The sequence below is a fragment of the Indicator indicator genome, chromosome 5 (assembly GCF_027791375.1).
Source record: "Indicator indicator isolate 239-I01 chromosome 5, UM_Iind_1.1, whole genome shotgun sequence".
NCBI classification, from domain to species: Eukaryota; Metazoa; Chordata; class Aves; order Piciformes; family Indicatoridae; genus Indicator; species Indicator indicator.
In genome coordinates this window covers 11,226,454-11,251,441 of record NC_072014.1, presented here as the reverse complement: position 1 = coordinate 11,251,441, position 24,988 = coordinate 11,226,454, and the positions used below count along the sequence as shown (strand labels likewise).

Here is a 24,988-nt window from a genome sequence, read left to right as displayed (position 1 = left end):
AGGTGAAAGTGATTAGTGTCATCAGTATGAAATCAATAAGTACTATTTTCTGCTTTATGGCAAGGAAAATCTCTTACTACCTCACACACTACATGGCTCCCTCTCACACTGATTCCATTACCCATTTCCAGGTGATGCAAGATCAGTTATGACTTGTGTAATTGACTCATTCATTAATATCAATTACTTGGAAATTATTTTTAAATTATACAATAATAGCAATCTTAGCACTACTATACCTATTCACTTAGCTCTGCAGTTAGGAGTAATTCATTAATTCTTCTTGGAATGTATTCTGTTTGCAATAGACAGCCTCATCTCATCAGGAACACACTGGGAATGATTTGGTCAGAGCAACCAGTGGCCCACCTACTGCACTGTTAGGGTCATGCTGGACAGAGGAGGTCTGGGGAGGAAGAATTAATGGAAACGAGTGCAACATCTCCACTGGAATGTTATTTTCTGTCTCCATCTGTGGCTGAAATAGCTCCTAGTAATTGAGGATTTCATACACCAATTCTATTGGTGTGGTTGTTCTTCACATTCTCTCTTTTGGAGTTCTAAGTGTTACTTTCAATGGTATTTTTGGCACTAGGTTCTACAGATTAATACTGTTTCAAGGATTATGCTGGAAATTCTTGTGGTATTGTTAGTATAAGCATACTAAGTATAGTATAACCTTACTTGAACCTTTAATTCTTTCACTGTGCACTATTGACATCCTCTTTCTTCAGTATCTGAGGGGTTTTTTTGATTGTCACCTATCTTAATTGGGATGTTCTGGTATGGCTACAGTAAAAACAGCACCTCTCAGCTGGCTATTAAAACTTCATGTACAATTTGAGGTCTGCAGTGTTTTCCATTTCAGCTGGAAAGTTTTGTGTTTATGCAGTGTTAGTGGCACAATTAATACAGGAGCAATAATAAGCCAATACAAAATTTAATGCAGCTTTGACAATGTTGACTTTACCACCCTGGCTCTTGCTCTCGTTCTCAGCGATTTTGTGTTGAGTATGCATCATAAAATAAGCAGAAGGTAGACTGTGACTAACCTGAGAGTTCTGTTGGGAGCATGACTTTTGCTTTTCCTGTCTTACTATTTTTACTGTGTTAGCTTAATGATGCATGCCCTGAGTCTCCTCCAAGCAAGTGTGATGTGATCAGTCTTTGGCTAAAGCCCCCTGTGCACCTTCCACCATGCTAAAACAGAGACGAACCTGAGCTACTTTTGGTTATTTCTGAAATGCTCAGTGGGGAAGAGTTAAGCATGGAGCCAAAATGTCACATAAAGTCTGATTAAAAGCCAGCTACTGCAAAGTTTGCGTTCTTAAATGGCTCTGTGTTGTAGTAAGTTTATGTATAAAGAAGCAGGTATGTAAAAGAGCAGTTTTAAAAGCACAGAATATAAGTATATTTGTTAGGCTTTGACACTATTCTTGTAAGAGAGGTCATGCTCTGTTATAATTTATGACACATTTATTTTAAATATTTGCTTGGAGAGGTGGTTTTTATTTTTTTTTTTTTTTAAGGCAGGTAAAGAGACTATTAACTGATGGTGTAGTGCTAGCATCTGAATAACCCAGTCCATATCTTGCTGTGCATGTCTGGTACAAATGGATTTTTGGGGTGAATCCCATGCATTTCCTACCAGGATGATTGAGTGTGTCTTCATCCTGTTCTCCACTTCTGCTCTCATGAGAGCTGGGGCTCCTCCTGCCCTGCACTACTGCTGGATCAGCAGGTCCCAGCAGAGAGATCTCTGCCTACATGTCTGCATTACATGTACAGGTGAAAAATGGTCAGATTATCAGTAAATGCATCATGAGCTCACTGAAAATGCAATGTCAAAAGGAGAAATCCTCTCAAATTTTCCAAATAAAATAAGGGTGCTTAAAAGAGCAAGGGTGCATAAGAAATTGTCAGATCTGCCAGAACTCTTATTGATAAATAAGACTGATTTATGACATGTACATTATACTTCAGACATGAAAGGTGATTTATGGAATGCAGGAGCCTGTCTGCAGCCTCCCTTATCAGGCTGCAGTTGGGATGGCATAATCTGACAGTCAACAGAACTGCCAGGTGCTTCTGCACCTGCAGAGAGGTTGGGAAAGAGGCAAATGGGGTCAACATTTTGCCTAGATGTTACATGCACTTAGCTTTGCATGCTGGAATGAACCTGACTGAAATTACTGAAGACTGGCCTTGGTGGTGTGCTGCTGCAGAATGGGGATCTTCATTTGTATGCACTGTTGGAAATGTGGGAAAACAAGGTCTGTGCTGTGTAGCATTAAAGCAGTGTCTTGTGGCCCTGCTACTTATGGAGCTGCAAAACCATCAGTCAGAAAGGGGCAGTGGGAAGTTTGAAGCATTCACTGGGAATGCAAAAAAACGTTTTTAGCTAAAGTGTGTGTGCTTCAAGTTTGTAAGAGGTTATTTTTTTATTGTCTAGGCTTTTAATGGATATTTATAACTGTTAGTAAAAAGGTTTTATGTATTGTAGGGCTTCTCATGCTGCTAAGCATAGCAGTGTTGAGATGCTCCTCGTGCAATTGAAATCTAAAAGGCTTGACAGCGTATCTAATGCAAACAGGATGCAGTGTCATTGTCTGAAGCTCAGGTAAACAAGTTCCCTCTTTACCTGTCAGGAGTTAGATCTTCCTCCATCTCGTTTATCTTTTTCTTCGTGGCTGTCTTTTTTTCCTGAGGACCCCAAAAACAGGCAGAAATCAGAGACCTTAGTACAGATATGTATTTGAATGAAGCAAAGTGAGAGCCAGAACAGAAAATGTTGCAGTGTTTGAATGTGGCTTATGTTACTGAAGGAAACCAAAGGGTAAAAATAATATCCTTGACTGCCCTGAGGGAAAGGAAGATTTAGATTAGGTATAAAGAAGAAATTTCTTACAATGAGGGTGATGAGACAGTGGCAAAATTTTCCCAGAGGGGTAGTAGATGCCCCATCCCTGGAAATGTTCAAGGTTAGGTTGGACTGGACTTTGAGCAATCTGATCTAGTGGAAGATGTCCCTACTCACTGCAGGAGGATTGGACTACAATACTTTTAAAGGTCTTGTCCAGCCCAAAGCATTCTATGATTTATAGGTACGTTACCAAGGCACAGGAGAGGGGAAGCACCCCAAGGCTGATGAGTTTTGTGTAACTTACAAGTCTCATGCAGATCTTGTGGCAGGTGCTCTTGAACTAGACTCTACATGAAGTAACCTGGTGGCTGCTGCTTGATTCTAGAATACAGATGCTCAGGGAGATTGCATACCTGACCTTCAACTGTCACTTCCCCAGTGACTGCCCAAGGGTACTTCAGAGTGATCAGTCCTGCTCCTTCCAGTGGACATTGCATACAAAAGAATCCCAGGGTCATTTACTCTGAGAGAAAACTTTTCTCTCCTTCCTTTTTGGAGCATGCCTCTATGGCTGAGTAGGTATGGCTCTTACCCAAGAGGAAGCAGGAAAAGGGTGTGGGGTCCAAGTAGCTGCTCCAGAGACTGCTCATGGTTTTTTCACATTGAAGTAAAATACAAGCAGCTTCCCTGAGGGTCATGGAGGGTGCTTGCGAGCTGGACAGGGAACCTGAAACTAACCTTCCTGTGTCTCTGGCTAGCCTTCTAACTATTGGACAGCCTTTCTGCCTTCTCCTTGCTAATGACATAGGGAATAAGTCTGAAGAGGTCAGAAAAACATGATCTGCTCTTCTCTTGATATTTTCACCACACTTTCACTATGAGAAACTAGTCGCACAAATCACAAAATCTTTACGTGGAAAACATAAATAACGAAGGTGTGAATCAGCAATGTCAAGCCCCTCCATTAATTAGAGCTCACAAGCCATAACTACAGTTAGGGATAATTAGTAGTGGAGAAGGCATCGTTAATCCATATTAGTGCCCACCACTGGTGTCCATACTCATGTTGTGCAAAGCACTTTACAACTACTTACACAGCAACATTTGTGCACCATGAGATTTCTTCAACAGCTGAAATGTAAGCATGTGCTTAAGTGCTTAGTTGTTCAAGACAGCTTATTCTTTCCAAAGGTTTATGTTCCTTTTCCTGGGAATATTGTCATTTACTTTTTTTTTTTTTTAATAGTGAATAATTCTGCTGAGCTCTAGGGGCTATGTTGTTGAGTTAAAAAAAAATTCTTTCAAATTAGCTGGAAAATGTTGCTTTTTTTGTTTTTCTTCTAGACTGGATTAGCAGTGTTCAGAAATGTATCAATTGTATGTTTTGGAGGACAGCTGCCATGTAAATAACCCATGGCTCCATCACCTGTTACTGCTTACTATGCAACAAAGATAATCTAGATGAAAATGTAAATTAAACCCAGAACTATATGGATAAGCTAACTGGAAAAAGGTGATGGTTTTAAAGTTTTGGACTAGAATAATGTAAACACCTCTGTAGTACTACACCTCAGGTTTCTTTACATAAATAAGCTTGGCAGCAAATACTCGTTAGAATGTGCCAGAGGGATTTTGTTTTAAAGAAAAGGAGATGGAAGAACAAAGCACATGCCATGCTGTTTTAACAACTGAGGGAAGACTGTCAGTGGTTTATTTCTGGTGTTCCTCCAGCTTTCCCTCTTTAACCTTTCTTCCTACAAGCTAGAAATTACATATCATGGGGTCTGACTGGGAAGAAAAGCTCATTTCCACCTATGTAAAGACACTAAGCATATGCTGAATTTATTGGCCAACTGGTATTGTCCTCAAGGCAGCTTCACCAATAAAGTACCTCAAGAGCAAAACAAAAATGAACTATGCAGGGGGAAAATGTGTTTTCCTAATTAACATCAGCATTTATGGGAAATTTGGCAAACACTGAGATGTGATAAAGGGAAATATGAATTGTAGACAATGGCTTTCCTCCAAAATGTCTTATTGGGAACTGCTTTTATTTAGAAAATGATAATGTTTAATGAATGTGAACATGCTCATCATTTATATTGGAAATCTCCTTGTTTCTGTCTCTGAAATGTCAGCCTAGCTTCTGTGTAGCCATCCATTTACTTGGTTATTTTCTGCTTTGATAAGTTACATGTAGTGAACTGCATTAGCTATTAGCTGGCAGATGACAGAGATTGTCTTCCACGCTCAGTGTGGTATCTTGTCTTACTGTGTGGGCTCATGAAAATGTTTTTGTGTAGTTCAGAGGTTGCTATGAGCAAACACAGACCTGATTTCAGACCAGATTCCAGAGTAGAGTGTCTCTGGCACCAGAAGGGAGAGGGCAGCCAAAACATCACATTGAGGGAACTGTTCCCTGTCGGAATTGCAAGATTTGTGTCACCCTTTGGCTGTGGTCATGCAAGTCCTGCTGCCATCAGCTGTCTGTGGCTACAGACACCAAGTATGTGAGAAAGTAACAAGAGGAAAGTACCCCTGTGGTTTAAGGGCAATGACAGTGTAGAAGCAGCCATCTATGAAGCGTTTGAGTGGATTCTATGTGTTGATGCTTGGAAGGGAGGCTGAGCATTTGCAGATTTTTGCTCTGTGTGCATCTGCTCTGGGTTGAGAAGTCTTTTCTGGCAATGCTAAAATATAGAGAGTAGCTCTGATACTTGTACTGAAAAAGTCTTTAGACAAAGACCTTCCCACTGATTGTTAAGCTTTTGCTAAATGGGAGGCTCTGATCTGTAATCCCCACTGGGTTTAGCTCCAGCATCCTAAGAGCTTACAGCCTCTCCAGCTGTCTGAGAGCTCTGGATGCTTATCTCCATCAACTACAGAAAAATCCAACAGGGACTATGAATCATAGTCCTCAAACCCAGCCTATTCTCAGTTCTGACCCACCCTGTCTTTTGGCTTTATTCACTATGGTTTTACTCTTACCAAGTCTTTAGGCTGATGTCAATATTCCTATCACAGCTACTGCTGCAGGTTAATTTCTTGTTGTTCTTTGCATCAAAAGAGGGTATCCAAAACTGTATTTTGATGCTAGCAAGGCCCATTTTAAAAGCAACTTTTACATACTTAGGTTCCCATGTCCACTCTTTCTGCTTTTTTTTTCTGATTTCTGGCCATGCCTTTGTGTATGTATGGGTGTGTTCACTTGCAATGAGTTACTTTACCTACAGTTGGACCAGAAATGAATCCTTGGGGGAGCAGAGCAGGAAAAGCAGCACAATAGGTTGATAAAAAGAACCCTGATAAGCAGTCAAATGTAACTTCTAGGTCCGGAATTGCCAATAGCTGACCTGTCAGCTCTTATGTTGGGGGGAAAGCCAATTTAAAGAACTGTCTGGTGGTTTACTTGGCTGCTAAGCCCTCTGGGTACCATATTTGGTACATGGCATCAATCTAGAAGAAATGCTTGTAAAGCTGGTAGGTTGTGTTGAACGACCCACATCTGAGGCTGTCAGCAGAAAGAGGTGAACTGAGAACAACATTTCACTAGAAAGTTTGTCATGGCACATGGATGCAACAACTAGTTTGGAAAATGCTAGCCCTCTTTCACTTCAGGTGCTGCCTAACAGGCTCCCTTAGTCTGAGTGGGGACTTAGACCTTCTGACATCTCTTTGCCAGCCTTCCTAGACATCAGTACCATATCCCTCACTGGGAGGCAATCTTCCTTCAAATCTTTCTGCAGTCTGGTGCTTACACTCCCAGCTTGCTGATCCGTGGCTGGGCAGATGACAAGCTGCCACTGTGCATAGTGAAGAAAAATGCTACTTGCAGCAGAGCTGAACCACATTCCTCTGTTTCAGTGCATCCTCATCCCCCTCTCCTGTGACAGTCATTGATCAGGAGCGATCTGGAGCTATCAGGAGCAATAAGAGTCCAGCACAGTGTCACTCAGTGAGATCACTTGGGCTCTACATTGTATAAATGCTGGATCATAAGGACAAATAACAGTAGGATAGTCTGTGGGGTGAGATGTTTACAGCATGGATAGAGGTGCAGAATCTGTGCTTCAAATGATAGCAGTGTGGCTTGTTGCACACTAGGAGCCATCTAATTAGGTTTTTCCAAACCAGTCTACAGGTCTAGAGAACTATTTGTAACGAGAAAAGCAATTTGCCTTTTGCTCCAAGATGATTCTTCCCATAAATGTGGCAAATGGGCTTTTAACCTTCAGGGGCAATAACAAAAATCTTGGTAGGGTTAAGAACCAGCTTTTAGCATTAAGGAGTATTTGAAGGTTCAGGAGTCAGTGATAAAGTTCAGCCTAGGAAGTACAGTGCATGGAAATAAAGGAATGGCCTACTGGTATGTCTGGAGATGTTAAATTTTGTTTATCTAACACCTGAGTAATCTGAAAAAAGAGAGCAATTATCTTCTTTTATGCTTTATCTTTAAAGTTCAATTCCGAAATGTCCTCTGAATTCCTTACAACAGAGATTTTTTCAAACAAAATCTTAAGTTATTTCAAGCAGTTTTTTTTTTTTTATTTTAATATGGACTTGACAGAATTTTATAGTTGTAAAGTACATATCCTAACATGCACTTGAAAAGGCAGAGGACATCTACCCTTGGGCAGTGACTATTCCCTGACAACAATAATAAAAAAGGCCTTAGTTTTATTGTGGCGTTTTTCCTGCAAAGAAAGTAGAAGAAATCCTTGCTTACAAGAGAGGGGGTGGCCAAATGTGGCATTGTGAATTTGGGGTAACTGCCTCTAGACAGAAAATTCTACTTGTAAGAGTTCACTTAAACAAATTACTCATGATGCCTATTCCCCACTGACAGGGTGCAGGAAGAGGGTTGAGTTCTCTGAAGAATGTTGTATCCTTCTGAGAACACTTTGCAGAATGTCCTTTTCTTTGGGGGAGGGAAAAAATGTTTTACATTGTGCTCCAGATGAGCTCATGTCTGCAATGAGAATCCAAACCCACTGTTATTTCACACTGCAGAGTTGGAGGGGGAGACCTATGGGATCTAGGCTGTGGTACCACATGCCTTGAAGACCTAGAGGACTTTTGCTGAGTAACAAATTAATACACTGCTTCCAAGACTGTCCAGCTCACTTTATTCTTGATATATAGGCCAGAATATCATAAGGCAGATCTGAAGTCTCTACACAGGTGTGCACACACTGTGCTCATTTATGGACTGAAATTTATGCAGCTACTAACTAGAAAAAGCCTTTGCCAATGCTAATTGAATGTTTCAAACAGTTTTGCACAGGGAAGATGTATCTTGACTAAAACTGGATACCTCCTTCTATTCCTCACCCCTAAAGCAGAACTGGGTTTTTGGTTTGGCTGTTGGGGTTTTTTTTCTGATAAAATCTTTAGGGAACTTGTATATTTAATTAGTACTTTCTCATCTCCCCCCTCCAACCTCCCACTTCTCTGAGGCTAATGGTACAATTTGGGAAAGCAAAAGTTAAATAACATCCCCCTACCCCAAAGCACTATATTGAGGAAAAATAGCAACAAGCCAACCCCTGACATAAAGCTTTGTAATTCCAGTACGAGGTTTTTGAAGCAATTTTGACCAGCTGATCTAATAGCTGATCTTTGGGAAGAGTGTTGCAATATTTTGTCTGTCTGTCTTAAGCCCTGCTATTTTTGAAACAAGTTCAGCAAACCAATTGGTATCAGTTGTCAGAGTTGTTCCAGTCTTGCATTATTAAATTGGTCCTGCACGTTTGTCAGGTGAAAGAGTGTTTTTAAAGCTAATTTGAGTAGAAGTACAGCAACAGCAAGTATTTGCATGCTAAAAGGATTATAGAAATTAAATACAACATGAGATCAGGGTTGGCTATTTGCCCTGAGGATTTTAAGTGGCTCTGCTGATTGAATGGTAGGGTCTGTAAGCTTTGAGTTGTTTTTCACTGACATGATCTGTAGTTTAAATGCTTGGGTAAGGAATTCAGGGAACCATGAGCTGTGAAACTAGATGTGAACGTGACCTGTGCTGTGTTTCAGTGGATAATAATGCATATCTTTATCCTATTTCATATGCTTAAATGAACTTGGCTTAACCTGCAAGTTCCCAAACCCTTCAATAGTAAGTAGCAACATAATTAATATGTACCTGTGTGTGATCTGTGTTGTTACAGATAAATCAAAGGTTACACCAAAGCATTCAAAGGGAGTTTTTCTGGTGTGGAGTTTTGAGATATATTAACTAGCCCTCATTTAGGAGGAAAAGTGGCAGCAGCTGGAAAACTTACTGGCACCCAGATCCATGCCTTCCCTGGAAGACTGTATTAATTTGAACTTGTAACCTTATAGAGAGGGATTGCTTGGATTTTCCTGTTTGCCTGGATCAGAGGATTTCAAGGGAGTGCATAGCCCTCTTGAACATCTGATCTATCTTGTAATGAATTGTCCCTGCACTTGTTCAGCTTTTCCTAACTGGTATTTATAAAGTTTAAGAAATAATAATAGCTAAAGGAAAAGTCTGTGAAAAAAGCCACAGGTGAACAGATTTACTAACTCTCAAGTCAAGCACTTACAAATGTTTAGGGTGGACATTTTGATATCAGTATCTGTGAGGCTAGGGTTTGCACTGACTTACCACTGTATCTGGGCAGAGAACTGGGATTTAACCTGAATTTAACTTGCTGCTTTTACCTTTTCACTCTTTTTTCCTTTTTTCTGTTTGTGACTCTTCTCTCCATCCACAGCAAATTTGAGATTCGTCAGTTTCTGTTGCATCAATTCATCAACCTATCCAGACAAACACAGTTGAATCTTTCTAAGTCTTCTGCCACCAGGCTTCAGTCAAATATTCAGCTAAACAAGCGTTAAAGCAAAGAACAGATATTAAAAACTCTGGAAGGAGGTAAGGTCTATGCCAGGGCCAGTTCTGAGAGCTATAGAGAAATATACACAGGCAATGCCCATTATTAGTGTCCTCTTACTATTGTAAGCACACCTGCACTCTGATCTCTTCCTCCACTTCTTCTCGTTTCTCTTCTTTGATCAGCTCTGGGTCATGATCCTGGTGAAAATCCCATCCCTTCTCTCTCTTCTGCCAAAAGACTGTTATCCAAAAGAAAGAAAAGGGGGAGAAGAAAAAGTTACAGAAGGCATTGGTTTCTCCAACTGCTTCTGGAGGCAAAAATAAGTAGTTCTAGGCAGCTTTTATTAAATTATTAGCTGTATGAAAGTAGCAGGCTCTAGGGACCCTTACCAAGTTCAGAGCCTTGTTGCGTTAGGCTCTGTAAATCTTGAAGTTAACTTTTTTCCCTGGGCTGTGAATTGGTATCAGCTTTCAGGAGGATAATGGGATATGGAGGCTGTCATTTTCTGATTGCAAATCTGAATGCCTGGAGTGTTGTTCATCTTCAAGAGCAGGTAATACAGTATTGGATGAACCACATCATGCCTGATTTTTGGCATTCTTTTTCTCTCCGTTTAATAGCGCAGTGCTTAAATCTTTGCCATGAAGAAGTCACCACGATGGCTTCTGTCCTGAGAAGTTTACTTTCTGTGTGTGTCTCTTGGCTGGCATAATGCAGGTATGGGAACTAAAAGAAGGTGTTTGAATAAGGAAGTTTCTTTTCTCTCCTGCTCGGTTATCTAGTGCTAAGTTAAAGCTTTGCAAAATTAGCTTTTGTAGTAATTCACATGAGGCTGAAATATGGGCCAGAAGCATTGGAACAGGCATAAAAGCCATGGAGCACATGGAAATGGAAGTGACAGGGAACAGCCAGTCTGACATAGCAGTAACCTGCATCCAACCAACAAGTGACATATGGCCACCCAGAGTTTTAACTTTGTCTGGGGAGTTTTAAGCTTGGTGCAGTAATTGAGAAGCAGTTGAATTGTTTTCCAAAAGGAGGCAAGGCCCACCTGATGCAGCATCTCTATTTCTTAGTATTTTGCAGAGGTGAAGTAACGAGGAGACCTAACTTCAGGAACAAAGCCAGTTTGTGCAGGTTGGTACAAAACAAAAATTTTGTGTTTGTGATAAAGTAGTTAATGATCCTGAGGTGCAGGTCTTTATTTTTCTTGAGGCAAACTGCAATTTGCTCCTTTAGAAAGAAAAATAAATGAAATCTAGCAAGCTTGGTGTCTATCCAAGTTCTCTGCTACTAGCAAAAGGCATTTAATTTGATGGAAACACCTCTCTTCTTTCTACGTTTTTTGGAGCTAATTTGAAGGAAGAGATTTCATATCTTGCATTTCCTTGCATTTCAAGCCCTGATAGCATCTTTATAAATGGCAGCTAATCTCCATCAGTATGTGTTAATCCAATCTCCAGATGACTTAAAATGACAGCTTTCAACTTTAAGACATAGGCTTCTTTATGAATCTGTTTTCTAAGAGTGCTCCTGTACCAGCACTATAAATTGTGAAAGGTTTTCACAGTACCCAGAGGAGATCATTTCAAGTTTTAGTCCAGTTAATATAATACTGACTTCTGTTTCCATCCCCTATGAATTTTCAGAGTCCAATTACAGACAGAGTATTTGTGGCTTTTACATATAGGAAGTAGCTTTTGCAGGTAAGTAGTCTTAATTTCATAACTTAAAATGGTAGAGATGGAGAAGGACAGTGGGGTTTTTCGTAATGAGAAAAAAACTCAAAGCTATAGACACCAATTTCTTTAAATTACTTGTGGCTCGTCAGATGACATGACAGATGTCATGTAATATATCAAGAAGAAAAGCTGATTTGTCTTAGTTAAAAGTACCTCCTCCACGGTTACCAGCCTGGAATTTTAGCCTTGGGAAAAGGGAATGTTATATGGGAGTTATGTGAAGTTTTAAACGGGTCCTGACTGGGTCAACAGGTTGCAAGTGCTATGTTTTCACAGGAGTACTAGATTTAGATATTTATTGTTCATAGAGGGATCCATAGATTTTTATTCTGTGTTTTTCATAATTGTTTATTGTCATTTTGTAAACTGATTAATGGTTAATATCCACCGCAGGCAATTCAGTGACAGTGCCCACAGGTTATTAGGCAGCTGCCTCTGATATTACCTACCTGGCAATGAGGTTTTTTGAGTGCTATATTAGCCACTGGGTTAGGGGTCTTTAATTTTAGAAAAGAGATCAATAAGTCATACGTGTTAGATGCTATGTTGTTCTTTTCTAGATCAACAAAATGTTTCAAAGTTATTTCTAAAGTAAGGTCAGGAGGCTAAGGATGTTATGTTTTCTCTGGCTGGTCAAAAGAGTCTGGTATTTTGTTACAGTCAGGGTCACCCAGCTACAGGGGCTATTTTTGTGTGTGTGTGTGTATGCAGTGCAATTTTTATCACCTCTTTTAAAATAGGGTATGCTTATCTTTGGATTACTTTACATGCATACCCCTCCAGCTCAGATCTCAGAAGGCAGCCCAGGCCACTAATATGACTGCTAAGTTCACCATCTCAGCAGCATTAGTTCTCACTCTGCAGGCCAGTAGGTAATACCAATATCCCTGAATTCCAGAGAATAGCTTGTGACTAATAACCGACATATATTTCTCTAAAGCCATCAAGCTTCTCTTAAAATGATTACTTTCAACCTTCTGGCAGAAGGATTTGAATCTTTTGATGGCTAGTTAAGAATCCATAATACCACTGCACTTTAAAGTTTGGGTCATGGCATATTTGAGTTGAACTCAAATATCCTCTGCAACACTAAGTCGTAAATATCAACTGGCCAACTGTATAATGGGAGAAATAGCGCAAGTGCTGCTTCACAACATAGGGTACTGCAAATATATAAACCCCAGGAAGATTGAGGTAATTACTCAGACTGCTTAATTTGCTCCACACGAACTCTTGCTTTCCAGTGTAAAAGTAGATGTCACAAAGTAACTGGGTGTTTCAAACAACATTATATACAGTAGGTGTTTTAAAGCTTAGGAAATGCAGTTTAAAAACTAGTAAAACTGTCAAACAGTCTTAGAATAATAAACTCTTCATGGTTTCTAATGAAGTTTAAGTAGCAGCTCTAGCTTGATAGAGTAGGGGGAAAAAATAGAGTGGAAAAGTCTATAAGTATTATAATTAGATATTTGTGCAAACCGATCTACATCTTAAATGTTTAAGTAACCTAAGAACAAAGCAACCAGTTTCAGGAGATGGGAAGACTTAATTGTAAGTCCTGGGGTTGTTTGTGTGTGCTCAAACTAAAACTATTGTTTGGTCAGGTATCAATTGGGTAGACTTCAGACACACTCATAAGCATCTCTAGATGATTCCATTGCGGGCAGCTGACATAAACCTTTCTTAACCAAGTTCCCTTACTTCAATTTTGTTTTCCAGACTTATTAATTTTTGTGGAAATTGTGATAGCAGCTGAGGTACTTCTGGGTAAGAACAGGGAAAAGTTGCCAGAATAGAAAGATCACACTGAAACTTCTTCCCCCTTCTCCCTACCCCCCTCCCCCCCGCCCCAATACTTCTACTGAAATGGAATTATGTAAAAATTAAAAATGCAAGAAAATACTTACACTGTCCTGCTCAGAAGATTCTAGATTTGATTCTGGAAGTTTTGAAAAATAATCAGTCTTCTCTATGGCCAGATTAAAAGTAAAATTATTCTGAACAACCACCAGGGAGTATTGCGACAAAGAGCATCCTGAAGTGAAAAGCACTAGGTGCTTTTGGATGAGGGAGGGGATTGAACTGCATGAAGGAGTTAACAGCTATTTACTCAAAATTCATGTGTTGTCAAATAGACTTGGTTAACTAGGAGGAAAAAAAGCCCACACCTAGAAGTTTAACTCTGCCTAAGGCAGAAGTGCAGCTATTCTTTGAAGCTTGCAAGAGAGCTCTTTCCACTCGGAGGATTTCTGGTTGTGCTCTGTACAGAAAATGGTTCCTTCTTATGTGCTTTCAGAGTTAAGGGAGTAGCTGTCAGCTCTGGCAGGATGGGCAGGAGATGAGCATCAGTGTTTAACTCTGCCAGGCTGGAGTCTTTATCTACCACAAAAGAATGCTCCCTGTTCCTGACCTACCTGAGCATATTATTGCAGGGCACCTGCAAGTGCTGTAAGTACATAATGGGGAGATGGAGGTACTCACACTGACTGGCTTTAGGCACCCATTCAGGTGCCTAAATAGGAACATAAGCTCCAGAGACACATAATAGACTGCTGAGTGGCACTTGGGAGGTCTTGTAAGATATACAGGGATACAACACCCCCAACTCTGCACTCATGTTTGTGTAAAAAATCAGCGTGAGTAACCGTAAAATGTTCTATACTTGGAGAAATCAAAGCGTTGCCTTATTAGGAAAGGCAGTACAGTTTGGATGCTAAACGTGTCCCCCCATCCTCTCCTAGCCTCCTGACTTTTTAGTATGTGCATGTGGAATTTGAAAGTCCTATTAAATGAACTTACTGACCTCTGCAAGGTCTTTGTACCAAAGATTGGCATCCACTGCCCAGTTGTGAAGCACTGTCTCATGCCTCTGTGTAAGGTTACAGTCAAACACGTTTTCTACAACCTGGAGGAGTTATTTGCACCAACACAAGGAGTTTGTGTATTCACAGTTTGGTGTTGTATTGGAGAGTGTTAGACTATAAGGCTTCAGCAGCACTGTGGGTGCACTGAAAGCACATCTATTGCATCACCTACTCATTAGCAAAGTGCTTCAAGAGTAGAGTCTGAGATGAAGAACTCCCTTTCAACCATAAAGCTACTTTATGATTTATAACATGTAAGAAAATCCTAATTGTTAGATGTCAGAGGTCAGGGAAAACTGTGTTGGTGTATATTTAGGAAGTAAGTTGTAGACTCCTTTATCTACACTTGATGCCAATAATTTGTCAGCAGGAGGGAATAATGGAGACTTTTCATATAAGTTGAAAACTATTTTTTGCATTTGAAACCCCTTACTACTGGATGATTTCTCAAAGTGAAATAAACAACCAGTCTCCTAGCCATAAGTTTGAGTTCTGTTGGTTAAGTTGCACATGCTTTGAATTAAGCAAGTATGTTCATAGTTCAACAGCATTTTCATGCCTTTGCTTGATGACCCTCCGATTAAAACACCTAATCAAAAATATTAGCTGTAGCTGGTGTAGGTGAATGAATTCATGGACACTTTCTGTGAATGAGGGGAACACAGGAATAAGAGTTACCAGAGCAAGAAAACATTGATGCTGAAGCCTGATCTACAGAATAGTGCTTCTGGACTATCTGCTATTTAGTTAGATATTCCAAGGGCCACAAAATTAGAAGAAAGCCTCTGCATGATCAACAAAGCACTCTGGTTCTGTCTTGGCCACTTACCTTCATAGAATTGCATTCTCCTGTATGATTGGCTTGATGATTTTGAAAGACTCCTAAGAAGGCATGAGGTACTGAGAGACTCCCTTCCTAAATACCCTTTTTTTTTTTTTTTTTTTTTTTTTGTCTAATGTCCTCATTTCTATACTGTTTCATAGTTTGGAAAGCTGCACTGTTTGACCTTATAGAAATGGCATTCAGATTAATCTGTATTACAAGAACATTCCAGCTGTAATTGTTATCTTTTTCTACTGACCTTTGTATTGACGGTTTCCTTCCTCCATTATTGAAAGGAAATTACTGGGAGCCATTTTCCAGCCTTCCTCCTCAACTGGAGGCTGGGGTGAAAAGAAAAATCAGAATATTAAGATGTAGAGACTTTGCAAGTATGACAAAATGTCACGATTTTAATTGAATTTTTAAAGATTTGTTTTAATTTGAGGAATAAGAGGATTTTATCTCATCCACAAAAAAAAACCCCAACCAATCAACCAACCTACCAAAAAAAAAAAAACAAACCCAAAAAACCAAAAACCCAACCCCAAACAAACAAAAAACCCTCCAAAATCTTCCTAGCAGACCATAAAGCAGTTTTAACCCTCTGAGAGAAGAGAGGAGGTGTCTGTTCATCAGCTGGCCAACTGGTGTCACAAGAATTAAACCTAGGCTTGGACTCATAGAATTGTCAGGGTTGGAAGGGACCTCAAGGATCATCTAGTTCCAACCCCTCTGCCATGGATAGGGACACTCACACTACATCAGGTTGCTCAGAGCCACATCCAGTCTGGCCTTACAAACCTGCAGGGGTGGGTCTTCTTCCATCTCCCTGGGCAATCTGTTCAAGTGTCTCACCACCCTCATGGGGAAGAACTTCTCCCTAACATCCAATCTGAATCTACCCATTTCTATTTTTGCCCCATTCCCCCAGTCCTATCGTTACCTAACCTCCTAAAAAGTCTCTCATCAGCTTTTTTGTAGGCCCCTTAAGTTACTGGAAGGCCACAATAAGGTCTCCTCGGAGCCTTCTCCTCTCCAGACTGAATAGCCTCATCTCTGTGCCTATCTCTGCAGGAGAGGTGCTCCAGCTTGTTTGACCCCTGTAATGTAGGTAGGAGACTTGCAACATGCAAATGAAATTACTGTCTTGTTTTTTCAACTAATCTTATTGTAGGCTTGCTTCTTCCCCTCACCTCCCCCCAAAAGGAATTCCCAACTTGTGGGTAACTCAAAACTGCTGAAACTTCATTTTAGTCTGTAATCAGAAAGCAAAATAGCGCTCTAGGTGTATCTTGCAAAACAAAATATTTTGTTTCAACTTTATCAAAACGTTTTGACGTTTTTCCTCTCTGAAATAAATGACATTGACATGGTCCTGGAATAGCTTAATTTCACTGAACCAGTATTCCTAATGGAAAACCTTCTCAGAAAATGATGAAAATTTCTCCATGTTGTTATCAGCCAGAAATCCTCAGAACGCTCTAAGGTAATGGTTATCAGTGGGAAATAAGATCCCTGTTTGGGGAGGAGGTGAATATGGATTCATGTAAGGTGACACAAGTTGCATCAGGCTTTGCTAACCAGTGTGTAGTCTGTAACCCACTGGTTATCAGTAAGCTATGAAGTACAGGTCTTGGAACAAGTGAAATGAAACCAAATCCCCTAAATATGCCTCAGTAATTAGGTGCCTTTGCATACCTGCTCTCAGCAGATGCAGTTGCAGCCAGGTCACGTGGATTATTAAATATCTGGTTTTAATTAAAATGTTATTACAGTAATTAAAGTTTGGGTCCAGAAGGACATGTGTAACCTAAATACATTTATCACTTCTACCCTGTGCTCTGTAGATATATTTGTGAGAGATTCAGCAGTTTCATGACTAAACACCCAGACCGTTTGGGTAAAATATAACCAAGAGTTGGAGGGTTTGACACCCAGAGCTCAAATTCCAAGTTATGCTAATGTATTCTCAATTTTTTTTACACAGTGTGGTACATTGAGATTCATTCTTGCATCTTTTGCAGTAAGCAGAATTCATTCTTTTAGCATTTTTCTGTGATATTTTATAGAATATGATTAAAACATCATGTTTTAAAAGGAAATGCTGGTAATTGCCAACTTTAAAACCAAAAAAACAAACCAGCAAAGCATAAATTCACCCCTCCCAAAACAGCCTAAAAATGAGTTCTTCATTTTTAGCCTCTTAATAGCACAGGACGCATTAATATTTCTTTTATTGTTACAAACAAGCCAATAAATAATTTTAATTACCAGCTTCAATGATTTTATATGCTGATGCAGACAATTTTGTTGTGTCAGTTTCATTGATTTTAATCAAAACCACTCTGTGCCTACAGGACAGTTGCAGGATGTTCTGTACTTCTTCTTGCATCTACAGATAGCATAAGTCAATGCAATATGAAGAAATTCTTTCCTTTTGAAGTCAGCTGGTGTATTTTTCTGTCTTTGGTTGATTGATTCCATGCTCATTCTGTGTTAATGGTGCTAAGGCACCTTGAACCAACAATGTACATTTCAATCTAACCAGAAAGATGGAAATAATAATTGGAGTACATTTCTGAAGCTCTCCAAAGCCTAGCCCATGCTAGGTGATTCTCATTCAAGAGCAGGCAAAATTTTGAATTGACTCTGTGGTGCCCTTCTGCTATGGAGATTTTGCTAATGGGTTTCAGTAAGGACAAAAGTTAAACACTTCTGGATGGAAGCTAGGGATGCACAGCCTTGCTCCTGTTCAGTGAGACAGGCTGCAGCATGTTGCTGGCCAAAGCAGTCCAGACTGGTCTAATGTGTTCTGCTGTTGAAAAGAAGGATCCTAGGGTGCTGAGGTTGGCAGGTTTGTTTTGTTTGTTTTCTTTTGTTTTGTTTTTCTTAGGTGCCTGATGGGAAATCAAATCAGCACCTTACAGAGAAAAGAAAATGAAGTTACTTTGATATCAAATATCTCTTTTTAAAGATTGTTATCAGGCTTTTCAGAAAAATTTAAATTTCCTTCTGGGATCAAACTCATGTTTTCTTTAGGAACTGAAGGCGGCTTTTTTCTGCCTGCATCACTATGACTTATAGCCTATACTGACTTTAATAAGAGTCGTGCTGTTAGAACTTTTCCAAGTACTTCTCAACCAGTCTTAGATACTATTTTTTTCCCCCCTGTCAGTATTGTAACCTTAGAGAGAATGTTCCCTTTGTTCTTTCTCAATGAACCATAGAGAGCCTGATATAATGGCTCAAAATTTTACTTGACAGGACTTGTGATGTCTGAAGAGATGAGAACAACATGAAAGTTATAAAGCTTCAGAGCCCTATATTGTTATTTTACCCCATTTCAAAACAATCTTGTGGAGGCTGTAGCAGGACTGGGTTTTAGTATTGTTGTTTCTTGTCTAGTGAAATGTGCAAAACCAACAAAGAATCAAATTTATCCTGCAAAAATCAGGTTTTTAAGCAGATGAGTTGCCATTCAGTTTCAGAAGCTCTGGCTGGGTTGGGCATTTTTAGTGTACCTGAACATTAACATCTCACTGACTTAGACTAAAGCATTTGGAACAGACTTTTTCATTCCTTGTGTGAGTCCAGAGGCATCACAGGGCTTTGTTCTGGGCCACCTGAGTTGGGAAGGAGTAAGGACAAGGGCAAAGCCATTAGAGAACACCCTCATGAATCCTCCCAAAAGGAACTGGGCTGTCTGATAAGCTACAGGATTCTATAACTGTGAATGACAATGGTCTTTAAAGACTCTAATTTCAAAAGCTTTTCTAAGCAATTGCTTTTGTACATGTACTTTTATCTGATCTTTCCCACAGAGCTCTTCGGTCCATGTGCTGATTTAAGGGGTCACAGCATGAAGCGATCCCACAGACTGAACTCAATACTAATATAAGTCACCAGAACTCTTGTGGACAACAAACAACTTGGTGTCAGTGTTATTTGGCTTAGGTCTGTAGGCATTACACTCTTCTTTCTCCTCTGCTCCCTCAGGCTGGGTCTGCTCTGCCATTAAGTGGTACCAGTTATCACCTCCACCGCTTTCGGTATGATGCCTTCACTAATGCTGTGATAATGTACTCTGTGATAGTGTCACCCTGATGGCAAATGATTGTCTGAAGGTGTGTGACCAGAACTTACAACTCCTCCTGCACAGGAGCAGGCACTACCCTTCTTAACTGGCAATATAAGAACAGGCTTAAAGAGCTTGGAAAACACACTTATGTACGCTGTTCCTTCAGCCTGCTGTGCATCTTCACTTAAAAAGGGGAAAAAAAACCCAGCCTTGAAACCTTGAACATCGTTTCATACGACCCATGTAGTGTTTTAACTAGCAAAGATGCTATCCAAGTTAACACTTAGATATCTACCTCCCAACCAGATAGACTGCTGCTTTCTAAGTTGATGTAGTTTAGGTTCCTGGCTAGCTGTTGTGAGATTTTTGGCCAGATGAATGGAAGTTGTCCAAGAAAAGCATCTCTTTTTGTTATATGGTTGTTCTAGGGTTAGGACTTTAAATTAAGTTGTGTAAAACTTGCAGTGAAGAGTAAGCTTTGCCCCAGAAAACTCACCCTTCTCCTCCACATACTTGGTGAGAGATTAATGAACCTTATTAAAAAAAAATATTGTTTCAACTTTGTTTATATGGTAAATGAGAAACAAAAGGTGCTGCTTCAGCAAAAGCCTGCAGTTTTTTGTTGTACGCCCTTTGGTTTGTTTCACAGGTGTTTTCCTCAGTGAAGCTGCTCCTGAATCAATTTGAAAGAATACCTTCAGCAAAACCAGCCTAGCAAACAGTTCAGTATCATATGTTACGTGGTGTCTACTGTGATTTGAAGTGAAAAGGAGTTCATATCCAAAGAATGTAGACTGAAAATGCATGACTGCTGTTTACAGGCTTACAAAATATTGGCTTGCAGTGCAAAAGACACAACTGGCCAATAAATCCACAGAAACTGAGGTATCTGAGTGAGGCTAAAGCTCTGGTTTCCTAGTTCTTGTATGAAGGAGTAGCAGTAACTAACTTCTCTGTACACCATGTAAAAAGTGAAAATGCTTGGTTAGATAGTTGGGCATCAATTGGTTATCTGCAGAAAAAATAGAGCAGCAATGCTTTGAGAAGTGGATGCACGCTGTCTCGGCAACAAAGCCAAAGCCATAACTTGCATTTTCCCCCTCACCTGTCTCTGGCAGCCTGCACCTACATCAGCTCTTCTCACAGAGCTGTGTCATAGCCATGCAAATGGTTAATTATAAAATGAGAGGAAAAAATTCAGTTCCCCAGAACCAGAAAGGTGGTTAAAAGGCTGAGAGGTACTAGCCTCGAACAGTTCCTGTGTCTTCTGAACCCAAGTCCAAAGCGTTGGAGACCAGTTTAATGTGAACTAATAGCCTCTGCCTACACATGGCTGAATAAGCTGGACTTTGGCTGTGTTTTCACTAGCTGCTCAATACTTTTACTCCAGGAAACCTTACTTTACTTCCAGTTTTCTGTGAAGGTTTTTCTTTTGGTTTCTCCTTTTTTGCTTTGTTTTCCCCCTTTTGAGCTTTTTTCTGCAATTCCATCATTTTTTTCTCAGCCAGTTCTGTGAGAATCTGAAAGAGACAGAAAGGAATGTGAGGAGCTGGACAAATATTTTCATGTACAAGGTGTGTTAGACATTCACTGTAAGAGTTACGAACCAGTGTGTATTCTGCCTCTCTCACTTTCAGCTTTCCAGTACTGGGGAAACATGATACCCAACACAATGCTTGGTAGCCCTCTGTGAACTCCAGAGTGGCTGACCATTAGAGAGAAGTCCTTTTAATTTATGCTGAGGGCACTCTCACCTGCAAACTTTAGCATAGGTGCTAAAGTCTGTCCCAATATATCACTTGAAAAGAGGTGATTTCTGTCCCAAAACATGAGGGCTTTTATGGAGCAAGACCAATTTCTGAAACCACACAGAAGCACAATATTCTAATGACACAGAACTTTAAGTTCCCTCTGGTCTTGGACTCCGATTATGAATTTGTCCTAGTGTTTCTAATGCAGAGTGACTTTATAGAGATGGATTTTGAGAGATTGCCCTGAGGCATGTCTAATTTCAATATGTGGCTAAAAACTGAAATAGTTCTAGTGGGTGAGAGAGATTCAATAGAGATATTGTGACAAACTCTGACAGATATATATGAATAACCCAGAGTCTTTATCCCTGCAAGCTGATAAGTGGCTACAGCTACATCAATTTCCATAACGTCAGTTCCTGGCCATTTATGCTTTATTAGCTGAAAAAGGCAGAGGGTGAAATTTGCTTTTTTTCTACTATTCTCTTTTCATTGTGTTCTGTTGTCCCTGAGAGGAATTCTAAGATCATGTAGTGATGAGTGTAAATCAGAAAATCTGTGGCCATTGAAGTTTATTAATGGACCATCACTATTGGCAGTACCATGCCAGTTGTCAGGCATGTAAGGCATGTTCCTGTAACAGTAAAACTATTTGTTTTCCAAAGAATGCTTTTTAAATGCACTGAAGGATTGGTCAGTGGAAGGAGACAATGACAAGGGCTATGCTTTGCAGCCAGTGAAGTTTCATTAGTGGATTTCCCTAAGCATTTCAGTATCTTACATTTAATTAAATATGGTAATTTAAACCCCAAGCACCATTCAGTCGTATCTCGCGGTGATAAGCAGTGAAGCATTTCATTCCTTGGGATAGATTAACAGATTGACTAGAGTTCAAAATAGGTTTTTAGTGTCCCAGCAGGCCTGTTGTATCCAAAACCAACAGAGCTACTCAAACTGTATCCTTTACTGTAGGGCTAGTGCCCGGCCAGAAATCCAGCCTTGTCACCTCCACCTTCACCCTCTGCTCTGCCTGCCTGTCAAAGGCTAATCATAACCATTTCCAGCATCTCAGGGGTGGGTTTGTCCAGCAGGATACCTGTAAGCACACATGCAATAAACAACAGGCTTTAATTTAAAGCAGTGTTTTTGAGTTCTGCTGGTGATATTTAAGTATATCCAGGCTCTGAATGGAATTATTTACTTTCATGTTTTTATCTAGATGAAAGATACTGAAAGGGGTTATACAGAGTTTCTGTTCTCATGAACCCACTATAATGGGACTGAATTGTTGAACTGTCCTTATCCTTGTCTTGCTCTCATCTGTTTTGTAAAGTGGCAAGAAAAGGAGTTTTAGTATTTTCAGAACTGCAGTATGAGCTATGGCGCTAAACCTTGAACTATCCACTCATATAGGGAACAGAAAAGTGGTGCTTGCAGTTAGCATGGAGATATACAGCAGCATAAGAAGCCACATCTAGAAATATGCACAGTGACTGCAGGCAGAAGTTGTGTGGATCTAAATAACACCTGTACAGTCTCTCTCTTGGATGCTTTGGCAACATTGATGTGGTCTGAGATGCCAAGAAGTTTTGGTGAAATGCTCCAAAGCCATGCAACTGGCAGTACTGTCAGCATGTGGGAGCTTGACTTTTCTGAAGTGGCTCTCTGCTTCCCAAAAGAGAATGACAAAGAATACGTAAATTTTTATTCCCCATGTCAGCTACGCCACCTCCTCTATATTATTTTGGTGCAGCTTTTCCAGCTGTTTTCACCTTAGCTCTAAGCAGCTCAGTGATTGCAGAGGACTGGGAGCTGGGGTGAGACTATCTGTGTGTCTAACATTGAATGGCTGGTACTCTTCTCTACAGAACAATTTCCCCTCCAGCTACAAGAGGATGCCTGAAGAATCTGACAAAAGAGGAGTAAAGAAAGGGAAGGGCAAGCAAAGGTTAGTTTGAGATACTAAGCAATTTACCCACATTATAATACAGTTTTTTTTTTTTTTCCCTGAAGAATATTTCATAGTGGAAATAAAAGCAGATGTCTTTCTAAATTATTTTAGACTGCCCTTTTCTTTGCTAGGTTGCCTTCTTTTGAAATAATTCTGAAAGCACTTAGAAAACTCTTAATATTGGGGAAGAGAATGTGCTCTAGTAAGAGCAGATTAATTTTAGATTCTTGGATCTTTCTAGCCTTGATGTAGGACTCATGTTGTGAGTTGTGCTGGTGATGACTCTTCTCCAATAACATTTTCTTTTGAGGCTGAAAAGACACTTTCCTCTAAACTGATATCCCACAAAAGTCAATTTGACTTCTCTAGTCGTACATCAGTCCAAGTGTCTTTCCAAATTCTTGCAGTGTAAATCCCCTTTCTTTGGGAGAGAGAGGGGCACTAAACCAGAATGAAGTTGATGAATAGCAGTATCTAATGTTGGTTTATATGAGCCAAGTATATGGAAACCCTCCAGTTACCAGCAGGACTTCCTTATGTTCTCGTGTCTTCAGCCATAGAAAGTTTGGTGTCAGCTCACAGAAGCCGATGGTTGAGGTAAACATTTTTACTCAGGAATAAGCCCTTCACTCAAACCTTTAAAAGATGACCTTACTTGAACTTGTTGACTTGTAGTGTTGGGGGTATAAATAAAAAGCAGGAATGGGTTTCAGCAGGCCTGTTGTATCCAAACCCAACACTGCTACTCAAAGTGCATCCTTTACTGCAGTGCTTGTACCTGGCCAGAATTGAGCTTGGGAATTCCGCATCTTCAGCTGTGGTGGGGGAGAACCAGCCTCAGAGCTTGGCTCAAACGCTGTTTTGAACAGAAACATTTCATGTGCGTGTAGCCTAGTGTTCCTGGAGAGAAAGTGCACTCTCTTTGAATGTTCACTCTACAGGAGAAGCTATTTGGAAATCAAAGACAAACCCAAAAAGTTTCTTCCAGAAAACAAGACAGAGATGGGAAGAGATGCCACCTTGATGTCCCCGGGCAGCGTGCCAAATGCTGGGCTGCTCATTTGCATCACTTGGACATAACATGCAATATGCTATAGATGTGCTTCCCCCTATCCCGTACCTCTTGCCTGAGGTACTTAATTACAGCTCTTTATAGAGGCTGATTATTTCTGTAAAGTGATACTATTTTGTCAGTTGGGAAAAATCTAGCATTGGAACTCTGTCCCATCTAGGTAAGTGAGAGCTGGCATTCTGGATTTGTTCCCTCTTGCAGGCAAATTTTGTTTGTGTAGCTTTATTAATAGTGTTCTCTAGACAAGGCATTTTTGAGAGTTGCTGACTTTGGGGTGTGTACCTGCAAGTAAACCTCAAGCTGTTAAGAACAAGCTCCGTGAGCTGCTTCTTGCAGGAATGAATTAAAAACACTGGGTGGGATTTCATAGCTTTATGGGACCTTGCAAAGTCTTACAATTTGATTTAATACTCATGTATCTCAGTTCCTAACTGATATATGATTTAGTCTTTTGCTGTCTGGGTGGTGTTGCCCAAATGTAAGTTTAACTCACCCACTGAATTCATGCACTCTTGTGTTCATTTTCTGGCAAAACCTTAAATTTAGTCTCCATTGAAAGTGTTTATGAAAAATTTGTTACCTTTTCTTGGAGTAGGTTTATTTTATTTTATGGAAGGTGAGTGGTAGAGGAGAAAAAGGGTTGTTGGTACTGTCTGGTTTTAACCATACAATCTGGACTACTGACTTCAGCCAACAGGGATGATGTTCCTAGGCAGTGGATAGCTGCTGGACTAGAAGCCTACCTGCTGAATTGATGTCTGAAGGTAAATACATCTGCCTGTTGTGTAGCTTAACAGACTGAGTACCACTTGCATCCTCCTGCATTGTTAACATGAAATAATTGGTATTTTAAGGCTTTAAGGGGCCACCTCTAGCTGATGGCACGTGTGAAAATCCAGCCTGACAAGTTTTAAAAGCAGCATCCAGAATAGTGTGGGACAGAGGCAATAACAGTGATCATAACTGTAGGCATCTACTTCTGTTACTGAA

The 24,988-nt window shown here is 40.1% G+C and overlaps 1 protein-coding gene across 1 annotated transcript in view; it reads right to left on the bottom strand.

Moving 5' to 3' along the window:
• The window catches only part of IQCA1 (IQ motif containing with AAA domain 1), a 115,351-nt gene that overhangs the window by 30,457 nt on the left and 59,906 nt on the right, over nucleotides 1–24,988 (bottom strand). The window contains exons 8-12 of the mRNA XM_054380925.1: nucleotides 20,625–20,744; nucleotides 15,406–15,487; nucleotides 9,849–9,955; nucleotides 9,545–9,640; nucleotides 2,642–2,703 (exon numbers count right to left, since the gene is read on the bottom strand). Coding sequence (XP_054236900.1) covers nucleotides 2,642–2,703; nucleotides 9,545–9,640; nucleotides 9,849–9,955; nucleotides 15,406–15,487; nucleotides 20,625–20,744 — 467 coding nt within the window. The remainder of the gene's footprint in view (nucleotides 1–2,641; nucleotides 2,704–9,544; nucleotides 9,641–9,848; nucleotides 9,956–15,405; nucleotides 15,488–20,624; nucleotides 20,745–24,988) is intronic.